Raw genomic sequence first — 19,878 nt, forward strand, 5'->3', positions numbered from 1 at the left:
TAAATAGGAGCTGGTGGGATCTACTTATCCAGAAAATTTTGATGGTCATGTGGAGTCTCATGTGGCTGATATCAAGTGGGGGATGCTTGAGTTTCTAATTTTCAAGAAATTTTTGGTTTCAACTGTCTGATCTCCTAGGTTAATATTCTGGTTATCTTATTTGTCTCTGGAGCTTAATTTTGGAAGTCATTTTTATCATCGATTCTACTTTCTTGTGGGAAGAGGCATTAATCTATTATTAGTATTTGTTTCGTTTTTAACAGATATCCTAGTATAGGTGATTTTGGCTAGGGCAACAGGTATCCATTTACCTATTTACTTGACCTTAAAACATATGGGATTTAGAAAAGGAACCTTTTGCATGTAAAGATGGTGTGAACATAAGGGAAGTCTTTTTTAATTTTTTGGAGAAAAAGTTTGTTGGTATATTACCTTGTTACTGTTCGTACTCCCTATTACCATTTAACATTTTACGAGCTAAATCGAAAATAAAGTCCATAGCTGAGTGGCTTTCTAGGAAGTCTTGACCTTAAAATATAATGTGAATATTCTTTATGTCCCTTGGACAGTGATTGCTGTGAAGTCTTTGAATAAATTTGGAAATCTAAAGTTCACTCTCCAACTCCGCACCTGGCCTTGATTGGCATTTTGGGGAAGTAAATGACTGAAGCTGAGGGTTTGTTTTTTAGTGGAGGGTGCGGGAGTTTTGTTCACATTTGAGTAATGCTGCAGTGATATTGAATCTATATATGCTACCCAAAAAAAAAAAAAAAAGATATTGAATCTGTATGCACTCTTTATTTTAATGAGAGGGCTGCCTTTAGTTTCACATGAAAAATATAATAGGAAAAGTGCTACTAAAAGCCCAAGATGAAGGAAATCTAGGGTCATAATTATTCTCCTAGGCTGTGTTTGGTAGTCAAGAGAAGAATAGAAAAGAAAAATTCTATTTTTTCTTGGTTCAATAAATTCTCTTTGTGTTTGGCATGTCCAAGAGAAGATTCAGTTTTTTGAATTTCAAAATTCAGTTAGGAATAGGAATTGTGAAGTATTATTTTGCTAAAAATAAAAGAAAATAAAACATTGCCAAAAACACAAAAAAAACATGAGAAAATACAAAAAAAAAAAAAAAATCTTTTCTTCTTTTCTAATGGTAACTTCTAGATTCTTTTTTCTTTTTTTCCCATTCAAATGGTTGAATTATTTCTCACTCAATATTGTTCAAATGTTGGATGTCTTCTAAGAAATGAATCATGTTCAAATATACTAGTTGGTTATATTAAAAAAAAAAATGTTAAATAATAGAAAGTAAAAAAAAACTTAGGGAAAAAGAATGTTACTTGGTTGCTTGGTGGCATATGGTCGCATAAAATTACCTCCCTACCATTGTAAAATAAAGTTATAATTAAAAAAAAAAAAGGCCAACCAACCCCAAAGAAAAATGGCCAATTTTACCGGAACTTAGCACCAACTCAATTAAGGGCATCAATTGTGAACCAAATTCGAAAAGTGAAATTGGAACCGGTTGATAAAAGCTACACTAAACCAAACTTTATTAATTGACCCCCGAGTCGAGTTCTAATTTCTAGAACGCAGACTAATTCAGATCCAACCAGACCGAGCGGAGAGCGGACGTCGACGACCATTCCATCGGAAGAACTGATGGATCTGTCGCTAACCTTACATTTCCATTCCCAACGTATCGATCTCATTTGAAAGGTTTCATTTTCGTGTCTACTGATCAATTCCTGTTATTCTCTCGATTTCCCTTTACCTTCCTCATCGAATGATTCTATATTTGATTTCATTTCCTAGGATGAATTGAACTTCTAATTTGGGATTACCGTCTTGGCTAGGGATCTCCTTCTTGGAGACGAAAGACCAGCAAGGGTTTATTCTTCTGTCGAAGGGAATCGACGCCGGGAACTGAGACGCCAACAGTTCGATGAACCTGCTGTGAGAGTGGAAGTGGACGGTGATCAGCGGTGGCAAGTTGACTTCGACCAAGGCAGGGTGGTTCACGATGGGGCTTCGACGCAGGTACGCCCTCTGTTCTTCCTCTCTCTTTTTTCTTCTCTCCTTCTTCTGCTGCGTCTTCTTCTCTTTTTTTTTTTCTCTTCTTTGGTGCTGCCGGAACTCTCGATCGAAGGCAACAGAAGACAGGGGTTTCAGTAGTGTTGAGGGGATGGGGTTGGGGTTTCGGTTGGGACGATGGAGAAGAGAGATTTTTTTTTGGTTGCTGGAACCCTGAAGAGGGGTTCGACTGAGTAGAGGTCGAGAGAAAAAAGGAGGGCTCGATTCTCTGTTTCGAACAGAGAGAATATATATATATATATATATATATATATATTTATTTTGTTCAGTCTCGGTAGAGTCGAAACAGTGAATGGGAAAGGGAAGAATAGAAATGGAAGGAAGAAGGGGAATGGGGATCTTCGCTATGATACCAAATTGATGGGTAGCCTTAGGGAAGAGAGGGAATCAGAATAGCAGAATAGCAGGGGAAGAAAGGGGAAACACAGCACTTTACAAACACAAATGAAACTAAATTTTATTCAAATAAATTCACCTTCTCTTAACATTGAGTTTATGCAAGTATTTAAAGAGAAAATAAGGAGACTCCTACTTAGACTCTTACACTAACACAGACTCCTACTTCTCTATCTCATACGCATCCTACCCAAAACAAACTTGAGAAAATAAAAGATTTAATATTAAACTAAACTAGCCCTTGTTGGACCAAAAACCTGGGTTGGACCGGTTCTTCTTGGCCCTTGGCTTTCACAGCCGGTCATGCTGGTCCAACCAGGTAAGTGCAGCTGTATCTCCATCACTGCTGCATCCATGTTGTATATTTATGTTGACAAAAACTTCTTTGCAGTGAGTTATGCAGTGTTTGTGATCATTCCTAAGGTTTCTTTCTGGAAATTTTCTCTGATTTGGCGAGAAGTCATTTTGAAGCTTGTGTTGGCTGAAGTACACTTGATAGATGGATGCTGCTGCAATAAAAAAAGTGGTAAGACCTCAGTTTGCATGGATTTCTGTTTTTATAATGTCCATTTCTGATACGGGATGCAGGATTTTATGCCTGACTTCCCCCCCTCTTTAATTTGCTGATTTACTAAGAATTTAAAAAATTTGAATTGACTTATTACTTGCTCGACCCAAGATGCGATCCGAAGATGAGTAGCTATACAGTCTAGTCTGGTGTTAATGCCCTGTATGTCATGTAGCCTGATGTTAATGCCCTGTATGTAATGTAGCCTGATGTCTTATTTGCCCCTAGTCTGGCTAACTCATCCTTAAGAGAATTTGCCATCCAATGGAAAGAGATGTTACCGAAGATGCTAGTGAATGAGATACTCTATTGGAATGAGATAATCACCAAGGGCCCTTCGTATCTGTTGCCAACCAGTTGACTCTGTGCCTGAATTATTTTAATTATGAATTATCAAGCTAATGATTGCTCTAAAGAGCGCCTACTAAGACTATAGCTAAGTGTATCTGCTCACAACCGTCCACTGCAGTAGGGCCATAGTTTGCATGAATTGCTGCCAATGCTATCACAGAAAGCACCCAATTGCATGAAGTGCTAGGATTTCACTAAAAGCAACTTTTTGATGAAAGCCCTACAGATGAGGCCATGACCCATGGATCCGTTGTGAAGGAAATGTGCTGAGCATCTCTGTCCATGTTGAATTGTGTTCTAGCTTGTCTAATTCAGCACATCATTTGAAGTTTGTTAGTGACCTTGAACATTGTTCCCAAATCCAAGTTTAGGACCCAACATTCACAAAAGTACGCACCTGTAAAATGCATTTTTTACATCTTTATATAATTGGCCTTAATTGTAGATGGGACAGACATATCTTGATCTCGTTTGTTGAATTTCTCGTTGATTTATTTTCTGCACATATGGATGTCTAGGTGGCAAACTGGCAAAGTGTATCGTACAGAACATATTTTTCAGAATTAATAAAATATTTTCTGTTTTCTGAAGGAATGATCCATAAATATATAAACTTTGTGTTCCAAAATCCATACCCAGTATACTGACAAAAGGGGGAGGACATAACATCTAGATTTTTTGAGCCTTCTCTTTTGTGTTGGAAATTGCTACCCATAATTTGGATTGCATTTTCAGTTGATTGACTATTCACAATCAGTGTGTGCATTCTTTATTATGTACAAGATGGACATTTTATTGATTTGGCCATAAAAGTTTTTCATGTTTGCTGCAGGGTGTCTCCTACGGTGAGACACATGATATCCAAATAGCTGGATTGGATTTGGGAGTGTTTGTTGGGGATTTGGCTTTTGAGGAGGATGCAAGCAGGTATATGTGCTGAAATTTTGTTTACAATCAAGGTGTGGTGGTTTTGTTGAGGTCTATTTGGGGAAACCCAATCCTTATAACTGCTTTTGTGAAGGAAAGTTCTCTTAGATCATGATGGGAATGAATGCTGACTGGGCTGCCTTATGGCCTACATAGAGATGTTTTAGAGTGGGGGATGGAGATCTGCCACAAAGAAAGGATGAATACACAACAGAAAGCCCTTTATAGAGAAACTACCCTGACCCAAAAATCAAATTGCATCTTAAAAAGAAACCCAAAATTACTCCCTGAAGTTTGCAGAACGTAATTGAGGCTCAAGGCTTTATATCTATATATCTATATATCTATATATATATATATATATATATTTCATTCTAATTATAATGGCCTGATACAACCGTTGAATTTACTTCTTCTGTAGTGACGATGTGTCATTGGATGGACTACAGGAAGAGCTGGAAGAATGTAAGAAAGATGAAGTAAGTACTCTTGGTTATCCTTTTTCTTTTTGTATCATTGCAATGCCTTTTCGTGCTAAACTAATTGGCTGGTATGGTTTTCTTTTAGATACCTTGGTGATGCTTTTTCATAGTAAATCAATAATCTGGTAAAAAATCTTCCAATAGATGATATTGATCTAAACATAAGATATTTGATGATATCAGTGAGCAGCAAACTTTTTTGCCGTCTGCCCCATGAGGAGATTGTACCTCTTCTTTTATTAATAAACAGGTGAGGTATGCCTGATGATCCCGGGTGTGATAATAAATAAAAAAAGATAAAAGATAAATAGCATCATGGGAAATGGGTTGGGATCAGGGTGGGTTGAAGGATATGCCTTCACTGACTGCATTTAATTAAAGGTGGATGCTCGCTGGGATTAATTTGAAGCTTGCTCTTGTATTTTATTAAAGGGGGCATTATGGAGGGCTACCTAATCTTAGTGCATTCCACTATGCTACATTATTATACATCACGGAATTAAATTTACCATATATTGTGTGGTGAGCATTCTATACTTGTATTTCCTTATCCTAATGTATGTTTTGACTATTTTAACTTAATTGCATATTTACATTTCTAGTAGCTAAATTATATGTAGAATGTAGTCAGTGTTTATAATAGGGCTAGTGTACAACAACATTCAGCGCAGCGTACATGTACACTAGAAAACTTGGGTCTAAACCACAAGCACCTTTTTTTTTTTGGTGAAACTAATTCATGGAATAGGTGTAAAAGGGAAAAAATGGATAGCAAAACAAAAATTGGTCAAAAAACCATTTTCTGGGCTCAAAACCCGAGATATGTCTGTTTCGTTCAGGGCTGAAACCGGCCTCAAAACTGAAATCTTGATCCTTGGATTCTGCATTACCTCTTGTTCCATGGTTGGGACTCCCTCCTCTCTCCCCAATTGTTCTAACACTAGTCACAACTCCATTATAGATATCCTTAGTTATGTAAATGTATCTACTCTAAACTCATTTGTTTTTAATACTCACCGAGTGCCTCCAGCCCAATCATTTAAAATTCAGAACCTTGATGTATTATCTATTTGTTCTTTGTTCTCATAATAGACATGTTACTCTTATTGGTTAATGGTGACATTTGTTCTCATAATCCTGATACTCATATTGCTTAAATTTGAAAATTGTTTTCATAATCCTGATCTCTTATTGCTTAAATGTGACATATTAACATCCTCTGCTTGCCCTTGATAACATTGTTCTGATCATTTACATGATTTATTATTTTTTGTTCCATAGGTGGTTACAGATATTTTGTCTAAAGGCACAAAACTAAGGGAGTACACTAAGGGTGTTGAGAACAACGTACGGAAAGTTGAACTGAATTCAATTCAGGTTGGTGCTTATGAATTGTATCGGCCTATTGGCCCTATTCTTTTCCTAAAATTGGAGAATTAAAAGAAATTTCTGATTTAAAAATTTGATTTACATATCTTCGATTTACATATCTTCTTGCAACATAGGTGTTCGTAAATGTTTTTTGTCACTGATTTGATAATTTACATGTTTTTTTCTCGAGCATAAAATATTTCAAATGCAATGGATCTGTCATTGGAAATAAATGAGAACTTGGTGGGAAGTAAGCTCTATTACTCCTATTTGAACCCTTCCCCCTTGTTCATGGGCTCACCCTTTTGATCAGTGACACTGCAAATCATAGACAAGGAAAGCCTCTAAAGTCTAATGGACACTTGCTATTCATATCCTTGAGTAGTAAAATCATAATCTAAAACCAAACTAGGTAACCTAAACGATTGATTTAGCATAAGGAACCTGCAATCTCAAAGAGCTATTTTGAAATGAAATAAGATAACTATTTCAAACCTTAGCAAGGAAGGAAGGAAGATTAACTTGAAAATAAAGGTTTGGAAGACTGAGGGATCACTGATGTAGGTAAAAGGGCCATTCAAGCCAGCCTCTTGGGTTCCATTCAGATCTGGTTCTCTTTGGTCCAGACCTTCCGTCAAACCAGGCCAGATTTTGGTTCAGATTTGGTCCTTCTTGAGCCCATCAATCCAGCACAGCAGGGGAGATTTCGAGCAAGCCAGTTTCTTTCATTAGTAATGAGGATTTGGAATATCACACATTGATCAATCAAAGAGAGATTCAACAACTAAAAGAAAGATCGATTCTTTGGGATCCTTCCTTTCTTCAAACGGAACGAACAGAGATAGAATCAGACCGATTCCTGAAATGCCTTTCTGGATATTCCTCAATGTCCTGGCTATTCACGGAACGCGAGAAGCAGATGAATAAGAATATGCTTCCGGAAGAAATCAAAGAATTTCTTGTGAATCCTACAAGATCAATTCCTTCTTTTTTCTTTGACAGATGGTCAGAACTTCATTCAAGTTCGAATCCTACTGAGAGGTCTCCTAGAGATCATAAATTGTTGAAGAAAGAACAAGATGTTTCTTTTGCCCCTTCCAGGCGATCAGAAAATAAAGAAATGGTTGATATATTCAAGATAATTACAAATTTACAAAATACCGTCTCAATTCATCCTATTTCATCAGATCCGGGATGTGATATGGTTCCGAAGGATGAACTGGATATGGACAGTTCTCCTGTGATGGAATACAAGACATCATACACCAACATAAACCACACTCCATAAAATAGAAGAATAAAAAATCATAAAGGGGGGAATATACGTTACACCACGATTTTGAATCAGCAGAGAGATTTCGAGAAATGGCAGATCTATTCACTCTATCAATAACCGAGCTGGATCTGGTGTATCATAAGGGATTTGCCTTTTCTATTGATTCCTATGTCTAGAAGGCCTACAACTGTCCCAGCAATTTGGAAAGAAGTCTCCGGAAGAAGCCCAGATCTGCCCATTGATTTCAGCAAGATTAGTTCCTAGGATTCGTTTCCTTTTCATCTTTTCTTGGACATCAAGATATTTCTTTTGTTAGGACTCTTTAGTAGATCCTAGTTTCCTATTTGGTGTCTTTCAGTTGTTAGACAAAGGGTTATTTGTTAGTTTCTTAGCTTGCAAGTTTAGGGTTTCTATTCATTTTGAAGTTTCCTAATTTAGAAGTCTGCTTTTGAAATCAGTTTTCTAAGGCTATTTATACAGCCTCCATTGATTGTAATGCTGAGATATTGATTAGTGAAGTTTATCTGTGAGCTATGCTTATTCCTTGGACTTGAGAGAGGTTTGTTCATCAACTGAGAGAGAGTTGAGGGTGAGAGACCTAGGTTTAGATAGCCATTCCTCTACCCCCATTATTCTACAATCACTTCTCATCCTCTCCCCTTCTCTTATATTCTGTTTTACTTTGTTTATTGAGTAATTAAGAGCCTATAAGTGTTTGAAGACCATCCAACAAATCAGATTGAAGATCAGCCATAAATTACAGAATCGATCCAGGCTTTGTCAGAGTTTTGAAGGCTGATTGACTTCCATCAAATCTCCCAGTCCGAAAGCCTTCTTTTAAGGCCCTTTGGAGGGTTTGAAGAGTATCCTAGGAGGCTCCTTCGACCAAGGATTCATCTCCATCTGGGTTGCCATATGCCAGCCACAGGTTTTCTCCCACCTGTCCAGAAAACCCTAATCTGTGTTCTTCTCTGGAAAGCAAATGGTTTCCTAACTACTTGAAGGAATTCAACCAAATTTGGAAGTCAGTTTGTGAATATTGTTGGCCATTTTCAACTAAACATTCTGGCTCATCTAGGCCTCCGTTTGTGAATTCTCAATTTTTCTTTATGGCAGCCAGTTTGTTAAATCTGAGTAGTTTTCCTTGGAGTTCAGATCTGAAACCTTAATCTGAGTTTGGAATGGAGCTTGTACAATCATTGGGGTTATTTGCTTAGGTGAATAACCTTACATCAATTGCTGCCCACGGTTGTGTAGGGTAGCAACTAGCAAGAGCTAAAGAAGCATTGGTGGCAGATTGCTTTTAGGTTCTGGATAGGAGGCTGGTTTTGAATCCACAGTTAGACGATAGCTGTTGGACAGAGAATATGGTGAGGGGGTACTTTGCTGGCCCATTTATTCTTTTATGAATTGAATTGGGAACAAGAAGAGAGAAAAGTTTGGGAAGGAGGGTCTGGACTCTGGAGGAGTTTTTTCGGTGTCATCCTATATTTCTATTACAAAAATTTTAATGACAAGCCTACCAGAGGAGGAGAAAATGGTGATGATTCAAGTAAGAAAATTTTGGAGGACACGCTCCTCCTAGAGTAGCCAGTAGCCACTTTTGTTTGGGTTGTGGCCGTAGAAAAAAAAGATTGGACACTGGGAGTTCTACAACCAAGAGAGTGGCACTGAGCAAATAGATGTCATTTGTGTGGTATTGTTGAGAAAACTGCAGCTCATGTCGTTCTTGATTGTGTTGTGGCAGAAATGGTGTGGGAGTATTGTTTGTGCATGTTTTGCCTTATGTTGGACATTGCTAAGGGATGCAAACATATGTTCTTGCATTGGCCAAGAAGCACCTTAATGCAGGAGTAGATTACAAGAAACTACCCCAGCAGTTTATAACCCCAAAAAATACAAATAGGAGCAGGAAACAAAGAAATAAGACCATCAAATAAACCTCCAAGGATGCAATACCCATACAGGAGCAAAATCAGCCCAAAACCCAACCCGATAGGAGAGAGAAAGACCTGCTATAGAGTTGGAGAGAGAGAGAGAGGTGCGGCCAGGTTTGTAGGGCTCCAATTGAGCTGCAAATTTGATCGATTGTAGGGCCCACCAAGGGTATAAAAACCTCCAAATATGAAGAGCTTCTGACTGCTGGTTATGGAGTTATGAAGGTTCTTGATTTTTGACCTAGGAGAGAGAAAATTGAGAAGAACCTTCAAGAACAACCGCTGAATGCTTCCAACAGTGACTAGGTAAGGATCGTGGGATCGTTATGAGGCTTGGAATACCCTGATTGAAGACTTGGCTGAACAAAGTACAAAAGAGAGAAAGAGAGGAGATCGATATCTCTCCTATTCCTACTAGGATTGCTGATCGGTTCTGATTTCTGTAGACTTTTATCAGAATCTGAATTATATTTCTTGAATGTTACAGCAAATAAAATAAAAAAAGAAGAATAAAATAGATGGGGGGGTTGAGAAGGGTGAAAGAGAATAAAGGAAGTGGCTATCTCAGTCTGGGCTTCTCATCCACAGCCATCTCAGCTGATCTAAGTATTTAGTTGCAAACTTTCTTTCATTCAAATCTGTTCAATAATAGTACATATGCCTCTCTATTTATAGAGGGGAAATTTACAATCATACTAATACTAGGAGCTAGTTTCCCAATAGGATTAGATACTCCTACTACAACTAAGAGCTAGTTTCCTAATAGGACTAGACACTCCTACTACAACTAGGAGCTAGTTTCCCAATAGGACTAGACACTCCTACTACAACTAGGAATTCAAAATAGGACTAGGACTTGACTTTATGACTCCAACATGGAGTAGGACTAACTAGCTAATAGTCCATATAGGACTTTACAACCAACTAATGGCCTAATGGGCCTTTATTGAATTTAATAGCAACTAATTAAACAAATGAATAAAATCCCGTTTTCATACCTTCTACCCATATTTTAGGCCTATTAAAGTGGCACATTTCAAAGAAAACCCATGGGATCAAAGGCCCAACGCATACATAACACAACCCAAGGCTTATTTGCAATAAAATAAGCACAAGTGACTTATCTACATCACACCTTTGGTGTTTCGGGAGTCCTAGTGATGCCACTGATACTGTTTGCACTTCCATGGCTGGACAGGCTTGACCTAGTCTAGAGACCCAAACCACAAAGAACCAAGTCCTAACCTAATTTTCAATTTAGAATCTGTGTGCTTTTCTTTTCTTGGCATCCAAACACAGCTTAAAGTTTCGGGCCAAAATGTAGCCATTTGACCACCGAAATCATCAAATGAATCCAACCATTGAAACATGTAGGGCTTCAGTTGAAACCGAAATTTTGAATCATGGTACAAGATCATGAAAACTAAGGCAGAGAAACTAAACATAGATGACCTGATTATACTTCTACTACAAGGACTAAAACAAAATTAATTGTAGAACTAGTTTGAAAAGACATAAGATGTTGGGGGGGGGGCCTTAACTGCAACTTTTTTCTACTGGCTCAAAAAACAAAAAAGAATTTCATTACATGCCAAATTCAGGTCCAACGGCACAGGTCTCATGAAAAATTACAATTTTGGAAAATGAAACTTTGGGAAAATTTCAGGTCCAACTGCATAGGTCACATGAAAAATGGGTGGCTGAAAATATGAGGGGAAATGAGAATACATGGGGAGGGTATATGGTGAATTTGGCTCTGATATTTGACACTTGGCATGTCCTGTCTGTGGTACAGTGGGAATTACTCAGCCTTCCACTTGGCATAATTTGGTGGACCATATATAGGAAAACCTTCTTATGTGGGCTTTGCAAAGAATCTTTTGCCCATCATTGAATATAAACTGTTATCTGCATTTTTCTTTTTTTGCTAAATGAAATTTATCTACACCCTTAACAAAAAGCACAAGACATTATTTTTTTCCGTAAGTCAATCAGGTATTTTATTAGTTTAGGCCCATTATACTCTTACAAGGTCCAAAAGAACTTTACAAAACAGTGGGACCTGGAACTAAGTTGAAGCATTTTCAATTCCCTTTAATCTCCATAGCTGAAAGGTCCTGAACACTTTACAAATAGAGGCTTGCCTGCTCATTTTCACAGATCCATTGCCTTTAAGTTGTCTAATGTAGATGTATTGTCAGATTTGTTGCCTTTGTATTGGATTTCACAAAATCTTGTTCACTGCTTTCTGTTCTTGGCTTGGACCGAAGAAGAGACTGGTTGTTGAAGCAAATAAACATGCCGACATTTTGGACTGTGGATCAATGGTGGGAGTAGAAGATAAAAGAGGAAAAAGGGAGACTGCTAGTAACTAAACTAATTTCCCCTCTTGGTTCAGCCTCTTTTCTGTTTGTTGGTGGGGATGGATTGTTAATGCATAAGTGTTCTTTATGGCTCGAGTTGATGTGAGGTAGGGACAAGCTTGGTGGGAGGGGGTGGGATTTGTAATGAGGGTTACAGCATTGAAAGGCTTGTTTTTATTGGAGGATTTCTGTCTTCCTTGCTGTGGCAGTGGGGGGTGGTTGATGCATTTATCTTTTTCTTCTCCTTTTCTTGGGGATTGGGATGGTGAACCAAGAGGTAGAAAAGGGTTGTAAAACAAGCATGTCCACTGCCTTCCTTTCTTAATTATGGTCATGATATGAACCTTAACTATAATTTAGATACTAGTTCTCCTTCATTTATTGAATAAGCTCCTGTTCAAGTAACCCGTATAAAATGCTTTTTGAAATTTATTTAATAAGCATTTTTTCTTGTAAAAAATGTGTGCACTAACAGATGTCTTCCCATCCAATTATTCAGGAGTATATAAAGGAAAGTGACAATTTAGTTTCCCTTCATGGTCAAATTCGTGATTGTGATAGTATTTTATCCCAGATGGAAACCCTTCTCAGTGGATTTCAGGTATAGCCATTCCTGCTGTCATTTTCTTGACATTTTTAACTTCCATTTACATGCATGCAGAATAAAAGTAAAATGGAGCTTCTAAATGTCAGTAGGCCTAGTGACATTTAAAATAACCTTATACTTAATGACCGTAATACATGGTTGGGTCCATGTGATAGAGGACCTCGCACCCATCTTGCTTGTCACATTTCAGCCCGAAGCAAGCATTGGAAGTGCCTTAAAAGTGAGTTTAAAATTTCATGAATTACAAGAATGCCATTTTAATGTAATGGAATAAATTGCATTTCTGTAATCCTTTTGTAACTTTAAACTTACTTTTAAGGCACTTACGGTACCTGTTTGGGGCTGGAACTTGGCCAGTGGGATGGGTTCGAGGTTCTCTGTCCCATGGACCCTCACATGTAATGCCATGTGTTGTGGCAAATTGTGAAGTATAAACATGGTTTTAAGGGTCATTAGGCATAGCAATTTTTACATTTACATATTATTTGCTGCATGGTTAGAATTATGCTGTTTATACTGTTTTTTTTGTTCTTCTTCAAAGCAGGCTGTTTATACTTGCTAGTGATTTATTTGTTTGAACAGGAGTTGATACTGACATTGCTTCACCCTGCCCACAACATTATGAATGAAGGATTTGGAGCTGTGATATAACAATCATTTTGCTCTACAACTATTATAAGTTATAACATCCCTTTGTTTCCTTGTCAATAAGGACAATGGTTGTCCTATCTTTCTTCTTTTCTTTAGATCTTTCATGTATATTTGATGTTGGGTGTGATGAGGTGTCCTAGGCTACAAGAGAACGTTAACACACCTACAGAAATCCAGAATTGCAGTGACCAATTCACACAATATGTGGACAGAATGTAAATGAACCAAGAACTCCCAATCTAGCCGATGGATGAGGCTGATATTATAGTCGATGGCAGACCTTGTGGGGATGGTCCTGTTTTTAAAATCTCAGACTTATCCAGTGGAGAAAATAGGGAGAAACAAACAGAATAAGAAAATAGAAGGTTAAGAAATCAGAAATTGGAAGGTAACAAGAAACTAGTGCAGTTTTAAATCCAACAGTCTGATCAAGTCCAGACTCCAGACTTGATTGAAGGAACTAGGAATGAGATGAACATCACATCACAATATCAACGTATTCTGATGGTTAGATCTTCTGAAATCAAAGAATGAAAAATTATTAGATCATGCTGTTAAAACTAACCTATCGCAGGCACTAATAGGGCTGGAAATATATCAGAATGTATTAGTGGTTGAAGAACAGTAACAGTCCAATAAATAAACATCAAGTGAATAATGATATTACCTGATTTTGAACCACGAAATTGAAGGGATATGCTGGAGTATTGCAGGACTAGAGTGAGTAAAATAGAAGTAGAGAATATAGAAAGAAAAAGAAAGGATGGGGAAAGGGGATATGACCTTGGCTTCACCACCGAACAACCTATTGCTTCACCACAATAGGGCTGCTACTACTACACCATAGGACCACACGCTCAAGAGCAAACCTTTTCAATCACCAAAAACCAATGGGGATGTCTCCCTTTCTTGTATTTATAAAATATAGTAAACGAAATTACAAAACAGAACTAACCATGCGTGGGAGAGTGTTAACAGCAATAGAAAATCCCTAAGAAACTATTACAATGATTGGAAATCTACTTTCTAATAAGAGAAAACTGAAAATAGAAACTACCTATCTGGCTATTGACTAAATAGTCATACAATAAATTAGTAAGTGCTGAAATAGAAACTAAAACTCAAAGATATTCTAAAATTTTGAAGCTTTTAATCTTCCCCCACGCAAGATGGCTCCATGGGGTCCACAAAGATCTTCTAATAGATTTCTCCCGCAAGTAAGCATGCACTCCGACAAAACCTCCATGCAAAAGCCACACTGGGCCCTACCAAATCTGGCATAATCTCATCTTTCATGACCTGTTGTTTGATGGCTACATGGGGCAGAACCTTGGGCTTGACCAGGGGTAATAGTGACCAACAGATGGGCCCAAATATGGGCCTTAACATCACTAAAACCGATGGCCGGAATAGGGCTTGGTTTAGGCTGCATATGTTTTAACCCATCACAACCATCTTAGGCCTGTTTGAACTGGCCTTGCACTGCATCAAGTTGCCTTGCCCAGAAGATTTTATACTATTATTTGAATAAAAATATGATTATTTTTAAAACTGCTATGTTTTCTGATGTTGTTGCCCAGTAGTAGCATTTCTATGTCATAAAGGTATACGATATGTTAATGTTGCATATAACACAGCTGAACATTTACATCATTCTTTCTTTCGCCTTTTCCTTCTCTTTTTAGAATACATTTGCTTCTTGGTTAATCTAATTCAAAGTTCAGATGACTGTAGCTTACTTTCAGGTTTGTGGCTTTTTGCATGAAATAAACTGAATTAGATCTATTAGTTGAAAAGGAATTGGTTGGCATTGGTCATCAAGATCTAAAGATCCTTTTTTATTTATTTATTTATTTTTTTAATTTCATCATTTGTCTCTGGATTTCACTGTTCAGCCTTAATATTTGTAATATGAAGAAACAAGATTGAGTATTTTTCCTCTTCAGTTTTTACTCTGCCTGAGTAATTGGATATCTTATTGTTGAAATCATTAGTATTTACAGAAATCTTGTGCTAGGCTGAGATTGGTTCTATAAGTTCAGAAATCAAAAGCCTTCAGGAGAAGTCCATGGATATGGGTCTGAAGCTGAAGAATCGCAAGGTGTGTCTACATGATATTTTGTTTTATCTTCCATATCTTTTACATTTATGGTGCCTGGATTATTTTTGTATATAAAATACTCGGTATTTAAGGAGCAAAGGAATGGAAGAGAAACCATCTAGGACATGAACATAAATCAATGGTGCAAATAGCCTTTATTTCCTATCTTTAGTTGCGTTGGCGCAATGGTTAAGTTGCGTTATTGCAACCTTTTGGCTGCGGGTTTGAAACTTGGAAATAACCTCTCCTTCCAAGCAGGGGGTAAGGCTACGTATATTTGCACCTCCCAGACATGTAGTCGCAGGAGCCTCATGCACTGGGATGCTCTTGTTTCATCTCATCGCTCACAATGACGTATGTTACCTTTTCATTTCAGGATCCCAAGATAATGAGGTTATTCTCCTCGTCAGCCCATAATTAGTTTCCCTTTGTTAATTTTTTATCAGTGGACCCAATAGAATCCCGCAGGATATCCAGCTTTACTTTTTGCAACTCACTCGTCTATTGACCTGAATTCTCTCTATTAGAGCACGTTGTCACGACATTTAGGCAGCCCAAGGAGTTGGTGGGAGTCCGGACGCAAGGCGACACCAACTAGGGGCCTGCCTAGGCAACCAAGGTGCCTTGACGACTATAACCACTAACCATTTCCATTATCTTGTCCCTCCTTTCCCAATAAGCAAAACTCCAAAGTTGTATTAAATTGACAGAGGTACTAAAGAAATCTTACCAAACTAAAGTAAACACTACCTATGTGATCCCAGTTTTGGAGCTCCTTAGGTGAGTTCCAATCATCAACTTCCTTAATTCTGGTTGAAAAGGTATGCAAGTCTCAAGTTCTGCTGAGTGTCCAAATCATTCACAGGGTGTTAACCTGAATTCAAATGCAAGGTATCCCTTGGTTCTTGTGGGCCCTAATCCAAATTTGGATGTCCCTGGACTCTGACCCTGTGGAGATGGGCTCCTTAGTCTGGGGCTTGTGAACAATGGGCCACTGGGTCAAACTGGGGTGATGATTCTAGGGAAATTGCTGAGCCAGTTTGGAGGTCCATATGCCAAACACCAGCCTGTGGTCACCTTCTTAAGAGGCCCATTTCTTGCGTCTTGAAGTGCAAATAGATCCCTTTCAAAAAATTGAGCGGAGAAGAGAGCCTTTGGGGCGATGATCTAGGTTGCCAATTGCCATCTTAGATTTCAATTTTCCATAAGTGAAACATGTAGGTGGGCAAGTAAGTGAAAGAAGAAACTCTTGCTGCCTTTGATAGCTTCAGGCTCATGTTTCTTATACTTTTCTTTTCTGATTTTATTCTCTTTTTAAGGTATTTTGGTTCTCTGGTATTTTTTGTCAGGGGGCTGAATCAAAATTAGCAAGATTTGTTGAAGACATCATTGTCCCACCGAGGATGGTTGACATAATTGTCGAGGGAGAGGTAACTTCTCCCTTTTTTTAATACTTAATGTAAATTGTTATCAGAAGTTGAAGTGGGCCTGTATCAGGGATGTGGATCACCATTAAGAGGTCATATGTGTTCTGATCAATTTTCTATGATTGCTTCTTTGTTTCTAACTTGTGATGTATACCGATCTGGTTGAGTATACTGATGTACTTGAAGCCTTTGAACCTGTCTATAGTACATTTCATGCTGTTAAAAAAAACCCCCCACCATCCAAATCACCGTATCATTCTGGTTATCTAATTCACAATCACAACAACAACAACAACAACAATTCAGCCTTGTCCCAACTAAATGCAGTTGACTAGATGGATCCTTACCCTCCAATCAACTCTATTCGACATCATACTTGATACGAGGCCAAAGTGATTTGGAGGTCTGCCCCTAGCTCTTTTAGATCCTTCATTTTGAATCAAATCACTCCTTCGTACAGGAGCATCCAAATCCCTCCGTTGAACGTGGCCATGCTCCTCAAATGACTTTTTTGTAGCTTATCATGTATTGGAGCTACTCCTAAACCAGTTTTTTACTTTATCGTTCCTAGTTTTACCACTCATCCATCTCAACATTCTCATCTCCGCGACACTGGGTTTATCTACGTGATGCTTCTTAACTGCTAACATTCTGCACCACGCATTATAGCCATTCGTATGACTGTCATATAAAATAGGTTTTAAAGGAATATGTCAATCACACAACACTCCAGACGCAACTCTCCGTTTTATCCATCCTATTTTTATTCTTTATGAAACATCCTCCTCTGTATCACCTTTTTTATTCATGATTAAGCCCAAATACCTAAAATAATCACTTTGCAGAACCTTCCTCTCATTAATCTTCACCACCTCGTTATCCATCCTTGTGTAACTAATGTTACACACCATATACTCTATCTTCATTCTACTTATCTTAAAACCTTTTGCTTCCAAGATTGATCTTCATAACTCCAACTTGGGATTAATCCCTGCTTTTGTCTCATCCACCAAAACAATATTATCAACGAAAAGCATACACCAAAGAACCTCATTTTGAATGTCTCTAGTTAATTCATCCATGATATGCACAAACAAATAGGGGCTTAAAGTTGATACTTGATGTAACCCAATTGTATTTGGGAATTCACTACCTTGACCCTCCCCCAATTCTTACTCTAGTCACCACACCATCATATATATATCTAATTATTTCTACATATTTACTTGAAACACTTCTCTTTTCTTGTATTTGCCAAATTAATTCTCTAGGAATTTCGTTATAAGCTTTTTCTAGGTCAAGGAAGACCATATAAAGATCCTTTTTGTGTTCTCTATATTTTTCCATGAGTCTTGTAAGTAAATAGCTTCTATTGTGGATCTTTATAGCAAAAACCAGATTGGTTCCCTGTAATAGTAGTTTCTTTTCTCAGGTAGGTTTCAATAACCCTCTCCCATAATTTCATAGTATGACTCATTAGTTTTATATCTCTATAGTTGTTGCAGCTTTGAATATCACATTTATTATTGTAAATCGGAAGCACGATGCTTCTCCTCCATCCATTTGGTATTTTCTTTATGTTCATAATCTTATTAAACAACTTGTTTGCCAAGATAAACTATAAATTCCTAAGCTCTTCCACACTTCTATTGGGATCTCATTTGGGTCTTGTGCCTTGCAAATGGATTTCCCAACAAAGGTCATGTTAATCCAAATCCATTCTCTCGAGAGGGGGAGGGGGCATCTCCTAGTAGGCCAATAGCTAGGAGAAACACCCATAGGTGGTTGATATCTTCGGAACCATTCTAGCAAAGACAACAAGCAGGAGAGACAGGAATGTGGCGAAGGATAAGGAAGGACTGAGTGGGGAGATAATTAGAGAGAGCTCTCCAAAAAGTGAAGCTATGCTAAGGGATGTGAGATTTGAACCAGACAATTTAATGCCAGGGGCAGGCAGCATAGTTGTCACGGCGCCAAGGCGAACCAAGGCGGTGGAGGGTTGTCTAAGCGCTTAGGCGAGAAGGCGCCCGCCTTAGGGCGAACTAGGCGAACAAGTGTTATTTTTTATTTTTCCTATTTTCTAACATTATTTAGTAAGTTATATATACCTTGTATCATAAAAAATCAAGATTAAGCCACATCAAGTCATTAAAAATCAATATTTAGTCACATCAAATCATAAAAAATTAACATTAAGTCATTAAGTTATAAAAAATCAACATTTAGAGAAATGCTCTTATTCTATAATAAGTTTGAGTGGTCAAATGATTTAATTTTTACATGAGACTTTTTGTATTAGTTATAATATAAAACCAGCTTTCTAACAAGTCTAAGATTACTTCAATTTGAGTTACAATGACAAAGTAATGCTTCAGTCAAACTTATTTTTAAGTGCGCAAATACTGTTAAAATCGTCTGAATGAAAATAATTTTATGAATATCAAAACAAAATATTTTTTTACCGGACTTTTGGTTTTTAGCAATGTTTTAACATGATAGAATTTATAAAATTTTCATAATTGAGAAAAACCCTAGCATTTAAAAGTTGAAAATCGTCCCTATAACCAAAATTCAGTTTTTGTTCTTGGACTGGGGGGTTGACTTTTTATCTTTTTGGAATTTGATTTTTAAACTATTTTTATTGGATTCAAATAGGGGGTATTTGCTTATTTATGAATAATATCTTAAGTAAATGAAATAACAAATATTAAAAACATTTACTTGAATGATATTTGGCATAAATAAGTGCCGAAATAGAAGGCAACATGCAGTGCAACAAGGCGGCTGTCGCCTAGGCCCCAGGCAAACCGCCTGGACGCCTAGTCGTCGCCTAGGCGACGCCTTGACAACTATGCCAAGCAGTCCTCACATTCGATCATGATATCAGAGTAGTGAGATCATCCTTGGGATCTCTACCCTAGCCAATGACTCCTCCTCCTGTGACTCTGGTGCCATTGATCATATGAATGGTTCTTCTACTCTATTTTTCAGTATTCTCCCTATTCAGGTAAGGACAAAGTCAAGGTTGCAGATGTTTCCCTCTGCTCTGTCTCTATAAATGGTTCTATGCATTGCTCTCCTTCCTTACCTCTAGCATATGTTTTTCATGTTCTAGATTTTTCTACCAATCTTCTCTCTATTAGTCGTCTTACCAATGATCTGAATTGTAGAGTGACTACTTTTTCATCTCACTGTGTTTTTAAGGATCTAATAACAAAGCGAACGATTAGCAGTGGTTGGCTGCACGGTGGTCTCTATTTGCTTGACAATGATACTTCTTCAATTGGTCAAGCTCATCAAACTTGTTTACCTTCTGCTTCCGCTGGT

The 19,878-nt window shown here is 37.7% G+C and overlaps 1 protein-coding gene across 4 annotated transcripts; it reads left to right on the forward strand.

Annotated features, from left to right (window-relative positions):
- Window positions 1-1,559: 1,559 nt before the first annotated feature.
- Window positions 1,560-16,590, forward strand: LOC122065129 (vacuolar protein sorting-associated protein 52 A-like). Of its 4 annotated transcripts, none has more exons than XR_006135927.1 (9): window positions 1,560-1,719; window positions 1,857-2,040; window positions 2,882-3,016; window positions 4,242-4,336; window positions 4,758-4,815; window positions 6,100-6,195; window positions 12,265-12,366; window positions 15,027-15,124; window positions 16,474-16,558. XR_006135927.1 is itself a non-coding variant. In XM_042628938.1 (9 exons), the coding sequence occupies exons 3-9, from the start codon at window positions 2,990-2,992 to the stop codon at window positions 16,573-16,575; spliced, it is 564 nt and encodes a 187-aa protein (XP_042484872.1). In that variant the 5' UTR covers window positions 1,560-1,719; window positions 1,857-2,040; window positions 2,882-2,989; the 3' UTR covers window positions 16,576-16,590. The 4 variants fall into 4 exon arrangements, 3 of the variants coding, with proteins under 3 accessions (XP_042484872.1, XP_042484874.1, XP_042484873.1); XM_042628938.1 differs by having other exon boundaries at window positions 15,041-15,124; window positions 16,474-16,590; XM_042628939.1 differs by having other exon boundaries at window positions 1,563-1,719; window positions 1,816-2,040; window positions 15,041-15,124; window positions 16,474-16,590.
- The last annotated feature ends 3,288 nt before the right edge of the window (window positions 16,591-19,878 follow it).

Source organism: Macadamia integrifolia, unplaced genomic scaffold (assembly GCF_013358625.1).
Source record: "Macadamia integrifolia cultivar HAES 741 unplaced genomic scaffold, SCU_Mint_v3 scaffold1887, whole genome shotgun sequence".
NCBI lineage: Eukaryota > Viridiplantae > Streptophyta > Magnoliopsida > Proteales > Proteaceae > Macadamia > Macadamia integrifolia.

Excerpts from the sequence above, each read along its gene's own strand:
- LOC122065129 (XM_042628938.1), top strand. The coding sequence starts at position 2,990 with ATGGATGCTGCTGCAATAAAAAAAGTG. Across the intron at positions 4,337-4,757 it reads TTTGAGGAGGATGCAAGCAG|TGACGATGTGTCATTGGATG; the intron begins GTATATGTGCTG and ends CTTCTTCTGTAG. Across the intron at positions 15,125-16,473 it reads TGAAGCTGAAGAATCGCAAG|GGGGCTGAATCAAAATTAGC; the intron begins GTGTGTCTACAT and ends ATTTTTTGTCAG.